Source organism: Mobula hypostoma, chromosome 31 (genome assembly GCF_963921235.1).
Source record: "Mobula hypostoma chromosome 31, sMobHyp1.1, whole genome shotgun sequence".
NCBI lineage: Eukaryota > Metazoa > Chordata > Chondrichthyes > Myliobatiformes > Myliobatidae > Mobula > Mobula hypostoma.
In genome coordinates this window covers 6,282,721-6,301,758 of record NC_086127.1, presented here as the reverse complement: position 1 = coordinate 6,301,758, position 19,038 = coordinate 6,282,721, and the positions used below count along the sequence as shown (strand labels likewise).

Sequence of the window (19,038 nt, the reverse complement as noted above, 5' to 3'; positions counted from 1 at the left end):
TCAACTGCAACATGGCGTCCTCACTTCTCTGCTCAGTACGCTGACTGACAAAGGCCAGCGTGCCAAGTGCCTTTCTCAGCACCTCATCTACTTGTGACGCCACTTTTGCAGAACCTTGTACTCGTACTCCCAGGTCCCTCTGTACTACAACACTCCCAGGGCCCTACCATTCACTGTGAACATCCTACGGTGCACAGATTTGGCTTCCCGAGACGCAAGATCCAAATTAAACCCCATTTGCCATCCCTTGGCCCACTTGCCCAGCTGATCAAAATGCCTCTGTAAATCCTGATAACCATCTTCACTATCTATGAGACTGCCCATTTCAGTGTCATCTGCAATCATACCAACCTTTTACCTTCTCATCTAAATCAATAATATATACTTGCCAAAGAGAAATGGGCCCAGCACCGAGCTCTGAGAAACACTACCAGTCACGTTCCTCCGCTCCAAAATATGATCATCCTCTCAATCCTGCCATCAAGCCAACTGTGTATCCAATTAGTTAGCTCTCTCTGGATCCCACCTAATTTACCTTAGCAGAACAGCCTGTCATGTGGAACCCCGGAAAAGGCAGACTATTTACAACCCTGTTCTCATCTATGTTTTTTTTTGGTTGCTTCTTCCAAAAAAAAAAGACCTGAAGCAAATTTGTGAGACGTGATCGCCCTTGTATAAAGCCATGCAGATTATCCCACACCAACATGTCTTTCCAAATGCTTGTGTATCTTGTCTCTCGGAATCCTTTCTGGTAACCATGGGTTCAGCTGCCTTTTCATCGCCAATGGGGTCCCTCTGCTGCCGGAGAAAGAGTCTGTGAGTGCCCTATCACCATGGCAGGCGGGTAGGCCTCTGTGTTTGTCTGGTGTCTGTCTGTCTCTCTCTCTCTCGATGACGATGATGATGATGTCAGAGGATGTTACCATGGTTCTGCGCTTACGGTTTGGACTTTTGCATTTATGGACCATGGACTTACGGTTTCAGTATTCTGTGTTTTCACCATTTCCCTTCTGATTAGTTTTGCGAGGGGAGGGGCTTTGGGAGTTGCTCTGTTGTGTTATGTTTCTTTTGTGTGGGGGAGGGTAGTTTGGGGGTCAATGCTCTTGCTGCATTTTGTGCGGGAGGAAGTGAGGTTTGGGTCGATGTTCTGTTTTTGTTATTTCTGAGTGGGGGAGGAGGGTTGGTGGGGACTGATGATCAAGTTGCTATTTTTTTTGCGCAGGGGGCTGGTTTTGATGTTTCTCTCTAAACAATTTTCATTGCTTTGCTTGGTTTTGTGGCTATCTGGAGAAGAGGAGTCTCAGAGTTGTATATAGATACATGCGTTGATAAAAAATGAACCTGCGAACTTTTAACTTAACTACCATAGATGGCAGACCTACTTGGTCTATCGTTTGCCAGGTTTTTCTTTGCCGTTGTTCACTCTGGAAGGGATCCAGAGAGAGCTAACTATTTGGATACACAGTTGGCTTGAAGGTAGGATTGAGAGGGTGGCGGTAGAAAGTTTGGACCGGAGGGTTGTGACTGGTAGAGTTCCCCGGAGCTCGACAGCACAGCATGTGCTGCTCAGTGGTCTTCTGGCACTTTACCCATAACCAATGATAACGCAGGTATCTCAGTCAGCGCTCCCATAGTATTCTTCGATAAACCTGGCCAGGCCCAGGAGATTTTGTCTATTTTATTTCATACATATTATGAGGTCCAGCATCTCCTCTGCTTTACACAGTCCATAAGACTTGGGAGCAGAACTAAGCTATTCAGCCCACCGAGTCTGCTCCACCATTCCAACATGGCTGATTTATTATCTTTCTCAACCCCTATATATATTATTGTAACTTATAATTTTATTATGCATCACAATGAACTGCTGCTGCAAAACAACTTATTTCACAAAATATGCTGTGATATTAAACCTGATTCTGATGATCTTGCACCTTATTCTTGTTTAAGGATCTACCCCTTAGTAATAATGATCAGGGGAGGCACAGAGAGAATCTGTAATTACTGACAAGTACCTTTATTGTCTCAACGGAAGAACACGTGAATTTACGCAACAGAATGCCTGCTAAGTTTTCCTGACCCTCCATGAACAGTCAGAGAACAGAAGGGGTATTACCTGGAAAGGGAGTCTATGCTGGCCAGGTGTTCCTCGTCTTCTCACCCTGATCTCCACATGTCTTTGGGGTCCTCCACATTTGCAATGGTTGGTCTCTGGAAGTTCTTTGCATCCACATTCAATTGCTCTGATTAGGTTATCCTTTCAAAGAGTTCACAAAATGGAGGCTGCAGAGCAGCTTCACAAAATGGCCACCTCCATCCCCCTTCAAGCACATGGCAAGAACAAAGGCGATTGGTTTGTCTACTTCCACTGTCCTTGAGTCATTCAAATTTACTGATGTGTAGCCTATAGTTATTTCAGGCCAAAATTGTCCACCTGCACTTTCCCTGTAGCTGTGACACTTTAGTCTGCAGTCTGTTATTATTTGTGAAACAAATCCTGATTCCAATTATTCAGTTTAAAACTCTATCCACAGCCCTAGTTATGTGATTCGCCAGGACCCTTGTCTCAGAATGGTCCGGGTTCCTTTGGAACACCCCCCTCCTTTTCAATGTTCTACAAATTCAAACCTACTTTTTCCACACCAGTCTTTGAGCCACACATTTAGTTATCTGATCAAAGCATATATATGTCATCACATACAGCACTGTGCAAAAGTTGTAGGCACATAAAAAGTGCCTGTAAAAAGTATTCACCCCCTTGAAAGTTTTCATGTTTTATTGTTTTACGCCATTGAATCACAGTGGATTTAATTTGGCTTTTTGACCCTGATCAACAGAAAAAGACTTTTGTGTCAGTGAAAACAGCTCTCTACAAAGGGATCTAAATTAATTACAAATATAAAACACAAATAATTGATTACATAAGTATCTACCCCCTTTAGTATGACACACCAAATCATCGCTGGTGCGCCAGTTGACTTTTGAAGTCACAAAATTAGTTAAATGAGGATCTGTTTTTGGAGACCTGTGTGCAGTCAAGGTGTTTCAAATGAATGTAGTAAAAATACACCTGTAATCGGAAGGTCCAACCGCTGCTGAATCATTATCCTGGCAAAAGCTACAGCACGAAGACAAAACAACACTCCAAGCAACTCCGCAAAAAGGTCATTGAAAAGTACAAGTCAGCAGATGGATGCAAGAAAATTTCTGTCACTGAATATTTCTTGGAGTACAGTTAAGTCAATCATCAAAAATGGAAAGAATATGGCACAGCTGTAAATATGCGTAGAGCAGGCCATCCTCAAAAACTGAGTGACCGTGCAAGAAGGGGAATTGAATATCAGTGTGGCTGCTTTTGTGCCTGAATTACAGGTAACGATAAAGAAACATCTTTCTACCCATTTATCAGTATAAGCAGAAAAACTAGTTGCTATCATTTTGGGTTCACAGTGGGTGGAGAAAATTTGTCCTTGCAAAGATATAATTTGTTCAGATTCTTTTTCGGTTTTGACTCGTCTCATTCTGGCAGTAGGTCAGATTTACTGCTGGAGCTCTTCAAACTTTATTTCATGTTCAAAGTATTGGTTTACATATCTCTTTTTATGGGTGCCTGCAGATAGAGGGGTTGAGGGGAATGAGGGAGTTGATTGTTTGGCCAAAAAACTCTTTTTAAGTTCATCTGTTGGCATAGAACTTCCACTTAGCAAATCAAGGGGTTGGTGGGGCTGAGAATTAGGGGAGTATGGCAAGACTTATGGGATAATGGGCACCAGGGGAGACACCTTTACAGAATACACAAAAGTGTTGCGTCTATGGGGGAAGGGGGAAATAGCAGAATGAAGTTGAGGCTTTGGGGATAATTTACCAAAATTGTCTGGACTCTGGGCAGGTCCCAGCAGATTGGAAGAAGGTGAATGTCACACCACTGTTGAAAACAGGATGTAGGAAAAAGGCAGGTATTTATAGGCCAGTTAGTTTAAGATCTGTAGTTTAGGAAAATGCTTCAAACTACCATTGAAGAAGAAATAGTGAGGCATCTGGAAAATGCATCCATCAGGTCAGTGCTGGGCCCACAACTGTTCATGAAATACATCAATGATCTGGAAGGGGGACCGAGCGTGGTGTGTCTAAGTTTGCTGATGACACTAAATTGAGTGGAAAATCAAATTGTGCAGAAGATGCAGAGAGATATAGATAGGTTAAGTGAGTGGGCAAGGGTCTGGCAGATGAGTATACGTTGGTAAATGCGAGGTCATCCACTTTGGAAGGAAAACTGGAAGAGCAGATTATTATTTAAATGGTAAAAAACCTGCAGCATACTGCTGTGTAGAGGGACTGGGAGTGCTTGTGCTTGAATCGCAAAGGGTTGGTTTGCAGGTGCAGCAGGCTATCAAGAAGGCAAATGAAATGTTGGCCTTCATTGCTAGAGGGATTGAACTTAAGAACAGGGAGGTTATACTGCAACTGTACAGGGTACTGGTGAGGCCGCAGCTGGAGACTGCATGCAGTTCTGGTCTCCTTACTTGAGGAAGGACATGGAGTCGGTGCAGAGGAGGTTCACCAGGTTGATTCCAGAGACGAGGGGATTAGACTATGAGGAGAGATTGAGTTGCCTGGGATTGTACTCACTGGGATTCAGAAGAATGAGAGGAGATCTTATAGAAACATAAAAAATTATGAAAAGGATAGGTAAGATAGAGGCAGAAAAGTTGTTTTCAGTGGTAAGGGAGACTATAACTAGGAGACATAGCCTCAAGATTCGGGGGAGTAGATTTAGGACGGCGATGAGGAGGAACTGCTTTTCCCAGTGAGTGGTGAATCTGAAATTCTCTGCCCAATGAAGCAGTGGAGGCTACCTCAGTAAATATATTTAAGACAAGATTGGATAGATTTTTGCATAGTAGGGGAATTAAGGGTTACAGGGAAAAGGCAGGTAGGTGGAGACAAGTTCATGGTCAGATCAGCCATGATCTTATTGAATGACAGAGCAGGCTCGACGGGCCGGATGGCCGACTCCTGATCCTAGTTCTTATGACAAGAGGGGAAGGAATTATATTGACTCGATTTAGAATTGGGCATCCTATGCTTCAATATTCCTTGTATCTTGTTGGGAAATATCACTCTTGCTGTCATTATGAAGCAATTGAACACATTCTTTTGCATTGTGAAGCCAATAAGGTCGAAGAAAAGCAAATGCAGGCTGCACTCTTAGCTTTGGGGGTTGACAGTTTTCATTTAAAAACTTCACTAAGTTATGGAAGTGGCTTGAACTGAATTCACAATATTGTCTTTCATTATTTACAACCTATAGGGCTTTTTGTGGTAATTTAGTTTTCATTTCATAAAGAACTAGTGAGGGTTTTATTTCCCAGCTCTCTACACCACACTCTAGTCCAGTTGGTGGCGGTAATGCACCTTTTAGTTAGCTGCCAACCACCAGTAAAAGTCAGATCAAGAAGAAGAAGACCGGAGAGTGAGGCCATCTAGAGACCGATGACAACTCTGGAGGAGTTGCAGGCTTCAGTGGCTGAGATGGGAGAGACTGCACATACAGCAACTCTTGCCCGGGTGTTTCACCAGTCGCAGCTTTATGGGAGAGTGGCAAAGAGAAAGCCACTGTTGAAAAAACTCTGAAGTAGGAAGGCAGTTTGGGAAAGGAAATAAGAAAACTTAGCTTTGTATTGATAACAACACACACAAAAGTTGCTGGTGAACGCAGCAGGCCAGGCAGCATCTCTAGGAAGAGGTACAGTCGACGTTTCGGGCCGAGACCCTTCGTCAGGAGTAACTGAAGGAAGAGTGAGTAAGAGATTTGAAAGTGGGACGGGGAGGGGGAGATGCAAAATGATAGGAGAAGACAGGAGGGGGAGGGATGGAGCCAAGAGCTGGAAAATTAATTGGCAAAAGGGATACGAGGCTGGAGAAGGGACAGGGTCATGGGACGGGAGGCCTAGGGAGAAAGAAAGGGGGAGGGGCAGAAGCCCAGAGGATGGGCAAGGAGTATAGTGAGAGGGACAGAGGGAGAAAAAGAAAGAGAAAAAATAATAATAATAAATAAATAACGGATGGGGTACAAGGGGGAGGTGGGGCATTTACAGAAGTTTGAGAAGTCAATGTTCATGCCATCAGGTTGGTGGCTACCCAGACGGAATATAAGGTGTTGTTCCTCCAACCTGAGTGTGGCTTCATCTTTACAGTAGAGAAGGCCGTGGATAGACATGTCAGAATGGGAATGGGATGTGGAACTAAAATGTGTGGCCACTGGGAGATCCTGCTTTCTCTGGCGGACAGAGCGTAGGTGTTCAGCAAAAAGGTCTTCCAGCCTGCGTCGGGTCTCGCTTACTTGGTCCATTTCCAACACTTCCTTCCCCTTTTCCAATTTCTCTGTCTCCCTCTCTGGAGACAGTCTATCTACTGATATAAACCCACTGACTCTCACAGCTACCTGGACTATACCGCGTCCCACCCTGTTACTTGTAAACATACCATCCCCTTCTCTCAATTCCCCCATCTCTGCCACATCTGTTCTCAGGATGACGCTTTTCATTCCAGAACTACTGAGATGTCCTCCTTCTTCAAAGGAAGAGCCTTTCCTTCCTCCACCATCAATGCTGCTCTCGCCCACATCTTCCCACTGCCGCACCAGGATAGGGCTCCTCTTGTTCTCACCCACCAGCCTCCGCACCTAGCACGTAATTCTCCAGAACTTCCACCACCTCCGATGCAAGTGGAACAAGAGTCACAACTTCCCCTACACCTCCTCCCTCACGACCATTCAGGGCCCCAAACAGACCTTCCAGATGAGCTGACACTTCACCTCTGGGTCTGTTGGGGCCATTTACTGTATCTGTTGCTCCTGGTGTGGCCTCCTGCATATCAGACACCCAGCGTAGATTGGGAGACCGCTTTACCAAGCATCCATGTTCTGTCTACCAGTGTCCATCCATGTCAATTCTGCTTCCCATTCCCATTCTGACACGGCCTCCTCTACTATCGCGATGAGGTGATACGCAGGTTGGGGGAGCAGTACCTTATATTCCAACTGGGTAACCTCCATGAACATCAATATCTCAAAGTTCCAGTAATTTTCCCCCTCCTTCACCATTCCTATTTCCTCTCTCATCTTACCTCCTTACCTACCCTCTCCCTTTCTCCCATGGTCTTCTACCCTCCATCAGATTCCCCCTTCTCCAGCCCTTTATCTCTTTCATCAAACTTCCCAGTTCTTTACTTCACCTCCTCCCCCTCTCCCGGTTTCACCTATCACCCGCCACCTTGTACTTCTTCCTTCACTCCCCCCACCTTTTGAATCGGACTTTGCTTCTTTCTTTTCAATCCTGATGAAGGGTCTCAGCCTGAAACTTCGACTGTTTACTCTTTTCCACAGATGCTGCCTGACCTGCTGAGTTCCTCCAGCATTTTGTGTGTGTTGCTTTGGATTTCCAGCATCTGCAGATTGTCTCGTGTCTGTGGATCCATCATGAGCACTCATCTCTCCACCATCGAGGACGCCTTCAAAAGGCAATGCCTCAAAACAGCGGCATCCAGCATTAAGCTCCCTCCCCACCCAGGACAGGCCCTCTGTCATTACCACCATCAGAGCGGAGGCACAGGGAACCTGAGCATTTACAGATCAGCTCCTTCCCCTCCACCATAAGATTTCTGAACAGACAATGAGCCCATGAACACGACTCAGGATGCTACCAAAGGCTCGAGGAAACTTTTACAGATGTACCGTGGAGAGCATTCGATGAACTCAGCAGGTCGGGCAGCATCAGTTAGAAACGATGAGTCGACGTTTCGGGCCGGAACCCTTCAGCCCTTTCTCACTGATGCTGCCCGACGTGCTGAGTTCATCCAGCGTACTGAAAGTGTTGCTTTGATCACAGCATCTGCAGATTATTTTGTGGAGAGCATTCGAACCGGTTGTACCACTGTCTGGTATTGGGCGGGGGGAACTGCGCAGGCTTGGAAAAAGCCGCAGAAGATTACAAAGACAGCCAGCTCCATCATGAACACTGACACACCCCCCACCACCATCAAGCACACCTTCCAAAGGCCTTTAAAGACCCCCATCACCCAGGACACGCTCTCTTCTCATTGCTACCATCAAGGAGGAGGTACCAGAGACCGAAGGCACACACTCGATGTTTTAGGAACCGCTCTTTCCGTCCTCAGATTTACGACCGGACAATGAATGCAAAACAGTATCCACTATTTGGCACTCTTTTTCACTAATTAGTCATTTTTATGTAGTTCTTATTACAATTTTATGCCTGCACACTGTACTGCTGCCTGAAGACAATAAACAAAGAATCATGATTTGGTGATAACAAACCAGATTCTGAATTACACACAGTAGCCACTTTATTCGGCATCTCTTGTATCTCATAACGTGGCCACTGAGTGTACAGGTATGCTCGTGGTCTTCTACTGCTGTAGTCCACCCACAGTGAGGTTCGACCTGCTGTGCGTTCAGAGATGCTCGTCTGCACACCACCGTTGTAACGTGTGGTTATTTGAGTTACTGTCGCCTTCCTGTCAGCTTGAACCAGCCTGGCCACTCTCCTCTGACCTCTCTCACTAACAAGGCCCTTACACCCAGTAGATTTGTTTGTTTGTTTTTTGCACAATTCTCTGTAAACTCTGGAGACGGTTATGGATGAAAATCCCAGCAGATCAGCAGATTCTGAGATAGTCAAACCACCAACAGTCAAAGTCACTCAGATCACATTTCCTCCCCATTCTCATGATTGGTCTGAGTGACTGAACCTCTTGACCATGTCTGCATGCTTTTATGCACTGAGTTGCAGATACAAGAGCCTATCATGTGGCAGCAACTCGATGCATAAAAGCACGCTGACATGGTCCAAGAGGTTCAGTGGCTGTTCAGACCAAACATCAGGATGGGGGAAGGAATGTGATCCAAGTGACTTTGATCGTGGAATGATTGTTGGTGCCAGATGGGGTGTCCCGAGTATCCCAGAATCTACCGACCCTCACACTTTCCTGCTGCCACAAAACAATGATTTCCGCATCCTCTGCGTTGGTGGCCATAAACCTGATTCTGAACGTGCTGGACACCGCTGGCTCCTCCGGTTCCTACCTGTTCCTCCTCACTTCGGATCACCACCAGCTCAGAGCCCAGCGTGACGCAGGCCTGCCGACTCTCTTCCCAGCCCAAGGTGCTCATCGAGAAGAAGTAGCAGTTGCCTGCAAACGGCGTCCAGGACCTGTGGCAGAGTTCAGTGGTGCAGTCTGGGAGTGCGGTGGGAAGAACGACAAAGCAGGGCAGATCAGCAACGTACAGGAGTGGGGGGAGGCAATGCCAACGGGGTGGCCCCCTTCGCACAGGCAAAATACCCTTGGCACTGCCCCTCCCACAGTGCGGGACTCCCCCAACCCCCACCTGTTCCTCCCACACTGCAGCTCTCCCCTCCTACTGGGAGGGAGAGGGTGCGTCGGGTGGAGGGTTTCGAATGGGGGGGGAAGAAGGGAGAGAGGTGCAGCAAAGTGGGAAGAGAGTGGCGAGGGGGAAGGGGGAGCAGGGAGGGTAGAGGGTGGCATGGGAGGCATAGGGGAAAGGATACGAGGAGAGGCAGGGGAAGGGAAGTGTGGTGGCAGAGAGGGAAGAGGAAGAGGGTGGGAGCAAGGGTCGGGGGAGAGGAGACAAGGTGAAGGTTGGAGAGAAAGTGGGGGGGTGGAGGTTGCGGTGGAACAGGAAAAGGTTGGGGGTGAGGGGGCTAGATGAGAGAGGGGCGAGGGGATGGGGACGGAAGCAAGGGGGAATGGGAGGGAGAGGGAAGAAGGGGACAGGGAAAGGAGGAGGAGGGGAAGGAGGGAGGAGGGAGGAAGGGGAAGGGGAGGGAGGGAGGAGGGGGAAGGAGGGAGGAGGGAGGAAGGGGAAGGGGAAGGCGGGAAAGAAGGGGAAGAAGAGTGGAGGAAGGAAGAGGGCAGGGAAGAGGAGAGGATGGCTGGTGAGACCTCTGCACACCAAAGGTCGGTGTCTTTCCGCCAATGCCCACACACTCAATGACTATCGGTGTCTCCCCACGCCCACACTCACTGACGATCCTGCAGAAAGACTGTAGCCAGTTGAGGAAGGTTTCCTCATAGCGGCTGCACTGCGACTGTGAGGGGTTCTGCCTGATGGTGTCCATAGCCCGCGTGTAGTTGCTGCGGACGTCGTTGAGAGCGGCCTTCTTGTGGGTGTAGTCTGCATGGAGCTGGGTGGCTGTGGGCAGAGACGGAAGGGAGAGTGAGTGGACGGCGTCAGGGCTCAGGCAATGCAGGAGATGCCGTGTCCCACAGCACACAGAAAGGACCCAGCAACTGCTCTATCTTTCCCTCACCCATCCCCTGCTTTCCTCCCTCACTCCTTCCTCAGTCTCCCCTGTCCGCCCCTCCCTCCTCCCTCTCTGCATGACCCCGCTCTGCTCCCTTCCACTCCCCCTGCTGTCGAACAGGACAGCACGTGAACAAGCTCTCCGGCCGTCACCTCTTTACTGGAAACAAGTCATCCTATCCAGCTGCACGCAGCCCTGATGGAGACAGCAGGGGGTGAGGAGGGACAACAGGAGCGCGGAATGAGGGAATGACGGGGGGGTACAGGAGTGGGGAATGAGGGGCTATGGGGGGGCAAAGGAGTGGGGAACAAGGGGGTGACTGGAGGGGCAAAGGAGTGGGACAGGAGCGGGGAACGAGGGGGCATGGGGGGCAAAGAAGTGGGGAAGGAGGAGTGGGACAGGAGTAGGAAATGAGGGGATGCTGGGAGGGGCAAAGGAGGGGGACAGGAGTGGGAAATGAGGGGATATCAGGAGGGGCAAAGGAGTGGGGAATGAGGGGACATCGGGAGGGGAAAAGGAGTGGGACAGGAGCGGGAATGTCAAGAGGAATGGGGGGGTAAGGAGCAGAGATGGGAGGGGCTGAGGAGCAGGGAGGGAGGGGTTAAAGAAGGGGGAAGGGAGGGTGTGAGCTGAGGGGATGGGAGGTGAGGTAATGAGTCAGGACAAGATGGGGAATAGGTGGGGACAGGAGGGGTGAAACAGGGAATGGGGGGAGGAGGAACAAACGGTAGGGGGCGTTAGGCCCCCAAAACGGGAGGGAGACTTCTTGTACGACAAGATGGACTCTTGAACTCGCAATGTGGCGGTCCACACAAAAATGCATTCGCACGCAAAGCCGTCCCGCAATTCTTTAACCACAACCCGGAATAAAATGATACACAAGGATTAGCTTCACTGCCAAATGAAACAGCGAATTATTTCTCAAACCTGAGAGCAAGGAGATGTTTTTACAGGGAATGTCTCTTGCCGGTTTGGTGCCAGTGAGACTGCTGTGAGAACAAAGTGACATGAGATGGTGATGGGGGTGGGGATCTCATTGAAACCTATCAAATGTTGAATAGCTCAGATAGAGTGGATGTAGAGAGGATACTTCCTGTAGTGGGGGAGTCTAGGAGCGGAGGGCACAGCCTCAGAATACTCTGAGCCAGAGGCTGGTGAATCTCTGGAATTAATTGCCCGAGACGCCAGTGGACTCGATGGGCAGAATGGCCTAATTCTGCCCCTATGGTATGTTTTGCAATCCTCGCAGTGTTGGTGTACATGTCAGTACAAAAACAACGCTATTTGGAAATGACGCAGACACGAGGAGATCTGCAGATGCTGGAAATGCGGGTAACATACACAAAGTTGCTGGTGAACGCAGCAGGCCAGGCAGCATCTCTAGGAAGAGGTACAGTTGACGTTTCAGGCCGAGACCCTTCATCAGGAGTAACTGAAGGAAGAGTTAGTAAGAGATTTGAAAGTGGGAGGGGGAGAAGACGGGAGGGGGAGAAGACAGGAGGGGGAGGGATGGAGCCAAGAGCTGGACAGGTGATTGGCAAAGGAGATACGAGGCTGGAGAAGGGAGAGGATCATGGAAATGATGTTATTTTTCAATAGACTTTTTAAAAGATATTATAATATGCTTAATTTATTTCAATCTGTCTCTGTGATACTTTTATTAATAGTAAAACAATGATTACAACAGGATTCATCCCTTTTTCTTAAACAAATCCATAATTATGGATACTAACCTAGTAATCAATAATAGTCTCTGTTCAAAATTACGATGGAACATGGAACACAGGCGCTTCAGCTCACAATGTTGTGCTGACCTTTTAACCTAGTCTAAGATCGATCTAACCTTCCCTCCTAGTTTCTTCAGTGCCCCTGTACCACCACCCTAAGCATCTACCACCCTGTACTAACAACAAATATAATACACATATCATCTCTGACATTCCTCCGATCACCTTTAAACACGAGAGATTCCGCAGGCACTGGCCATCCAGAGCAACACACACAAAATGCTGGAGGAACTCGGCAGGCCAGGCAGCATCTGTGGAAATGGATGAACTGTATTAGACATTTCCACCCCGGGAAAAAAAACTCTGGCTCTCCGCTCGATCTACACTTCTCATTATCTTGCACAGCTCTATCAAGTGGCCTCTCATCCTCTCTCGCTGTGAAGAGAAAAGCTCTAAACTCAGAAGACATGTTCTCCAGTCTAGACAGCATCCTGGTGAATCTCTTCTGCAGCTTCCTGAACACTATACTCCAAGTGTGGTCTAACCAGGGTTTTACAGAGCTGCAGCATTAGCTCATAGTTCTTGAACTCAAACCTGAGATTAATGAAGGCCAACACACCGTAGGCCTTCGAACCAACCCTACCAAACTGCACAGCCACTTTGGACCAGTGAATGTGGACCACCAGGATTCCTCTGTTCCTCCACACTGCTAAGAATCTAAAAGGAGAAATGTTTTTAGATTACCACCAATTTCACCACACACTCTCAAAAAGGTCCTGGGATATCAGCATACCCGTTTCTGATCTTGCTACCTTCCATGTCCTTGTTCGTCTCTGCCCTCCTGTCGGCACGATTAACTATACTCTGGACACCAGCACTCATCTGTAATCTGTCAAGTAGGGTGCCGTGCACAATCCTGATTTGATGGAGACAGACGTGAGAGCACGGAGGAACATCTGGTGAAACTTCTGAAATGCCCGCTTTGCTGCCGCTGCTACTGTGCGATCCGGAATCTCCAGAGGGGAAGTCCCCGAATCCTCGGCTTTGCTTGTTGCCCGGCGGCCGGGGTGGGGTCGAAGCGCTCGGCAGGGATGGTGCTCGGTGTCGGAGGGGCTGGTCGGAGGCTCAAAGTTTTCGAACAGACTCAGAGTTGGACTGTGGTCAGATGCTTCCAATGCATCGGCAGTTGTTGGTGCCTGGAGGTTTATGGCAGAGAGAGTTTCTCCCTTCTGCCGCCTGCTATCGGGACTATGGGAAGTCAGTCGGAACTTTGAGACTTTTTTTTACCGCACCCATGGTCTGCCCTTTACCAAATTACGGTATTGCTTTGCACTGCTGTAACCGTATGTTACAATTATGTTGTCTTGTCAGTGTTAGTCTTTGGTGTGTCTTGTTTTTTTTTTGTGATATCACTCCGGAGGAACATTGCATCATTTCTTAATGCATGCATTTCTAAATGACAATAAACGAGGACTGAGTGCCCTCATAATCTAATCATCCCTCAACTATACTTCATTTATGCACGGGGAGAGCAGTGTGGCCCCTCTCACCACACTGCTCTGAAGTCTCCACAGAGAAATTTCCACAGGACTTATTTCCTGCATAAATAATTTACGTATCACTATTTAACTATTTATGGTTTTATTACTATTTATTATTTATGGTGCAACTGTTACGAAAACCAATTTCCCCCAGGATCAATAAAGTATTACTATGACTAAGTGTGATTTCTAGACAGGATTGGCTCGCAGTTACGGATACTGACCGCTTGGTGAATTGTGTGTGTTCAAATTGCTTCACTTCCAACATCAATCGCCTTTCACAATGCAGGTCTTAAAAGTCAAATAGAAACTATAAGCTGACAGCCGATGATACCCTGAAGTCAGTAAAGTGATTGTTTTTCAGTTGGTGTGTGCTGTGTGCTTCGCATCCTTCCGTTACATTTGTATCTCATCTCCAGTAAGTGAAATAGCTCAGGCGCCCCTAAGGAAACTTATGCTCATCAAAGGCCTTACCTCATACTGACTGCATACTGCCCACGGCTACCCTTGACTGCACATTACCTTTAACCCTCGCCTTGCTTCCACACTCTCCCCTCTCCCCCCTCCACCTCAACATTTCACCTCCTCCTTCCCCCCCCACCCCGAACTTCATCACACAGGAGAACAGTAACTCACCCTTGGAGGTCAGGATGACCACAATGATGGTGAAGATTATCAATGCCATCAGAGTTCCCCAGGCCATCTTCTTCCAGGCGCTCCCACAGTAGGTCTGCCAACACACTGCTGTGGACACAAAGCGCACGTGAATGCTACTCATCCAAATGCTGAGGGCTTGGGTGGAAGGAGGCGAGGCGGTGGGTTTGGGGGGGGTGGTGGGGAACGCTGGCAAGCCGTGGCTCCCCCAGAAATAACCAGGTGACGGAGCAAGTGAGCCACAGGGTCCCGGGACCCCCATCTACAGACTGGCAAACCAACAGGATTGGATTAGAGTCACCGAGCACTACAGCAGAGAAACAGGATTTGAGACAAGGCTGGATAGATAGTATAGTAGGGGAATTAAGGGTTATGAGGAAAATGCTGGTAGGTGGAGATGAGTCTGTGGTCAGTTCAGCCGTGATCTTATTGAATGACAGAGCAGGCTCGACGGGCCAGGTGGCCGACTCCTGCTCCTAGTTCTTCTGCAAGCGAAATGGCTCAGGCGCCCCTGAGGAAAGTTTTCTTCTCATTGCTGTGACTACAGGGCGAGGAGAGCATCTCCAGAGGACCAACACACACAAAATGCTGGCCAGGCAGCATCTACGGAAGGAAATTAACAGCCAACGTTTCGGGCCAAGACCTTTCATCAGGACTGGATAGGAAGGGAGGTGGGGTAAGAAGCCAGATTAAGGGTGGGGAGAGAGGGGGGAGGAGGAAGAGTACAAGCTGGGAGGTGATAGGTGAGACCGAGTGAGGGGAAGGTGGGTGAGTGAGGGGAGGGAAGGGTGAGGAGCTGGGAGGTGAGAGGTGAGACCGAGTGAGGGGAAGGCAGGTGAGTGAGAGGAACGTGAGTGAGGGGAGGGGAATGTGAGTGAGGGAAGGGTGAGGAGCTGGGAGGTGATAGGTGAGACCAGGTGAGTGAGAGAGCATGGCTCCCTCATGTCCACGCCACCCCGGTCTCCCTAGTCCCATCGACCTCCCTATCCCTCTAAACCCCTCCCCATCCATGTACCTATCCAAACTTCTCTTCAACGTTACAATTGCCCCCCTCCTCATTTTCCTGCACTCCAGCGAATCAAATCCTAACCTATCCAACCTATCCCCATAACGCGGGTCAAGTCCCAGCAACATCTTTGTACATTTACCCTGCACTCCTTCAATCCTGTTGGTGTCAACGCACGCAAAATGCTGGAGGAACTCAGCAGGCCAGGCAGCATCTGTGGAAAGGAGTAAACGGTCCATGATTCGGGCCGAGACTCTTCATCAAAACGCCGACTGTGTACTCTTTTCCACGGACACTGCCTGAGCTGCTGAGTTCCTCCGCATTCTGTGTGTGTTTGACAGCGTCTGCTGATTGTCTCCTGTTAGTGATATCATTCCTCCAGTGAGCTGGCCAGAACTGCCCAAATACTCCAAGTTAGGCTCACCAACCCCACACTCAATACTTTGATTTATCAAGGCCAATGTGCCAAAAGTTTTCTTTGCAACACTATCCACTTTCAAGAAATGATGGATCTGTATATTCCCAGGTGACTTTGTTCCTCGCTGTGTAAGTCCCACATTGATTTGTCCTCCCAAAGTGCAACACTTATCCGCATTAAAAGTTCACAGTAAGTTTACTGTCAAGGTGCATGTATGTCGCCACGAGATTCATCTTCTTGTGGGCATTCATGGTAAATACAAAGAAGCACCATAGAGTCACAAAGATGGACAAAGAACCAATGTGCAAAGGAAGACAAACTGGTAAATAAAGAAAGAAGGAAGGGAAAAAAAGAAAGGAAAGAAAGAAGGATGGAAAGAAAGAAAGAGAAAGAAGGAAATAAAGAAGTAAAGAAGGAAAGAAAGAAATCTGAGAACTTGAGTTGTAAAGTACTAAAAAGTGAGTCCACAAGTCGTGGGATCAGTGCTCAGTGTTGAAGTGAGTGAAATTGCATCTGCATCTTCTCAGCTGGTCTAGATCCTGCTACAAACTTTGTTAACCTTCCTTGATATCCAGAACACCCCAAATCCTGGTGTCATCTGCAAACTTGATAGAAACAAAGGAACACAGAAAACCCACAGCACAATACAGGCCCTTCAGCCCATAAAGCTGTGCCGAACATGTCCTTACATTAGCAATTACCCAGGGTTACCCATAGCCCTCTATTTTCCAAGCTCCATGTACCTGTCCAGGAGTCTCTTAAAAGACCCCTATCGTATCTGCCTCCACTCACCGCCGGCAGCCCACTCCACGCACTCACCATTCTCTGTGTAAAAAAACTTACTCCTGACATCTCCTCTGTACCTACTTCCAAGCACCTTAAACCTGTGCCCTCTCGTGCTAGCCATTTCAGCCCTGGGAAAAAGCCTCTGACTATCCACATGATCAATGCCTCTCATCATCTTATACACCTCTATCAGGTCACCTCTCATCCTCCGTCACTCCAGGGAGAAAAGGCCGAGTTTACTCAACCTATTCTCATAAGGCATGCTTCCCAATCCAGGAAACATCCTTGTAAGTCTCCTCTGCACCCTTTCTATGGTTTCCACGTCCTTCGTGTAGTGAGGTGACCAGAACTGAGCACAGTACTCCAAGTGGGGTCTGACCAGGGTCCTATATAGCTGCAACATTACCTCTCGACTCTTAAACTCAATCCCACGACTGATGAAGGCCAATGCACCATATGTCTTCTTAACCACAGAGTCAACCTGCACAGCAGCTTTGAGTGACCTATAGACTCAGACCCCAAGATCCCTCTGATCCTCCACACTATCAAGAGTCTTACCATTAATGTTATATTCTGCCACCATATTTGACCTACCAAAATGAACCACCTCACACTTATCTGGGTTGGACTCCATCTGTCACTTCTCAGCCCAGTTTTGCATCCTATCAATGTCCCGCTGTAACCTCTGACAGCCCTCCACACTATCGACAACACCCCCAATCTTTGTGTCATCAGCAATTTTACTAACCCATCCCTCCACTTCCTCATCCAGGTCATTTATAAAAATCACAAAGAGAAGGGGTCCCAGAACAGATCCCTGAGGCACACCACTGGTCACCGACCTCCATGCAGAATATGACTCGTCTACAACCACTCTTTGCCTTCTGTGGGCACGCCATATCTGGATCCACAAATCAATGTCCCCTTGGATCCCATGCCTCCTAACTTTCTCAATAAGCCTTGCATGGGGTACCTTGTCAAATGCCTTGCTGAAATCCATATACACTACACCCACTGCTCTACCTTCATCAATGTGTTTAGCCACATCCTCACAAAATTCAGTCAAGCTCGTAAGGCTCATAAGAGATTCTGTAGACAATCCTTCCAGGTCTTCCTCCTTTTCTGCAGCCATAACACGATTATCTCTGATCAACAGTGCCATGCCCCCACCTCTTTTGCCTCCCTCCCTGTCCTTTCTGAAACATCTGAAGCCTGGCACTCTAAGTAACCATTCCTGTCCCTGAGCCATCCAAGTTTCTGTAGGCCACAACAGCGTAGCTCCAAGTACTGATCCATGCTCTAAGCTCATCCACTTTGTTCATAATACTCCTTGCGTTAGACACATCTCAAACCATCGGACTGAGCACATCCCTACCTCAATCACCTGCCTATCCTCCCTATCACACTGTCTCCAAGCTTTCTCTATTTGTGAGCCAACCGCCTCTTCCTCTGTCTCTTCAGTTTGGTTCCCACCCAGCAATCCTAGTTTCAACTCTCCCCAGTAGCTTTAGCAAATCTCCCTGCCAGGATATTGGTCCCCTGGGATTCAAGTACAACTAATTCTTTTTGTACAGGTAACTCCTGCCCCAAAAGAGGTCCCAATGATCCAGAAATCTGAATCCCTGCTCCCTGCTCCAATCCCTCAGCCACACATTTATCCTCCACCTCACTCTATTCCTATACTGTATACTCACTCTAATCCTGAGATTACTACCTTTGATATCCTGCTTCTCAACTTCCTTCCTAACTCCCTGTAGTCTGCTTTCAGGACCTCCTCCCTTTTCCTACCTATGTCGTTGGCACCAATATGTACCACGACCTCTGGCTGTTCTCCTTCCCACTTCAGGATATTGTGGACGTGATCAGAAACATCCTGGATCCTGGCACCTGGGAGGCAAACCACCATCTGTGCTTCTACCTTCAGACGGATCAGAATCACCTGTCTGACCCCCTAACTATAGAGTCCCCTATCACTGCTGCCATCCTCTTCCTTTCCCTACCCTTCTGAGCCACAGGGCCAGAGCCGCAGCCACTGTCGCTTCCCCCAGGTAGGCCGTTTCCCCTCCCTCCAGCAGTACTCAAACAGGAGTACTTATTGTCAAGGGGTACAGCCACTGGGGTACTCTCTAGTATCTGACTCCTGCCCTTCCCTCTTCTGACTGTTACCCACTTCTCTGTCTCCCGAGGCCTTGGTGTGACTACCTGCCTGTAGTTCCTATCAACTCCTCGCTCTCCCTGACCAGACGAAGGTCATCGAGCTGCATCTCCAGTTCCCTAATCCGGTCCCTAAGGAGCTGCAGCTCGACACACCTGGCGCAGATGTGGCCGTCTGGGAGGCCGGGAGACTCCAGCACTCCCCACATCTGACACCGAGCACAGAACACCAGCCTCATACACATTCTCCCTGTCTGTATTCTGCACAGGCAGCCTATCTCGCCTCGACCCGTTATCGCCGAAGCCCCGTTGGGCCAAAGCCTTCCTACTCTGTCTCCCTGTACCCCTAAACTCGCTCTGCGTCTCCTTTTAAACCCTCCTCGCTGTTCTAACTGGCTGATGTCCA

The 19,038-nt window shown here is 48.4% G+C and overlaps 1 protein-coding gene across 4 annotated transcripts in view; it reads right to left on the bottom strand.

Annotated features, from left to right (window-relative positions):
• LOC134339908 (CD209 antigen-like protein C) overlaps nucleotides 1-19,038 on the bottom strand; it is a 41,768-nt gene that overhangs the window by 9,071 nt on the left and 13,659 nt on the right. For 2 of the 4 annotated variants that reach the window (XM_063036688.1, XM_063036691.1), the window contains exons 2-4: nucleotides 14,251-14,358; nucleotides 10,067-10,234; nucleotides 9,107-9,258 (exon numbers count right to left, since the gene is read on the bottom strand). In XM_063036688.1, coding sequence (XP_062892758.1) covers nucleotides 9,107-9,258; nucleotides 10,067-10,234; nucleotides 14,251-14,358 — 428 coding nt within the window. Of the gene's footprint in view, nucleotides 1-9,106; nucleotides 9,259-10,066; nucleotides 10,235-12,298; nucleotides 12,385-14,250; nucleotides 14,359-19,038 lie in introns of all 4 variants that reach the window. The other 2 variants (XM_063036689.1, XM_063036692.1) reach the window with 2 other exon arrangements.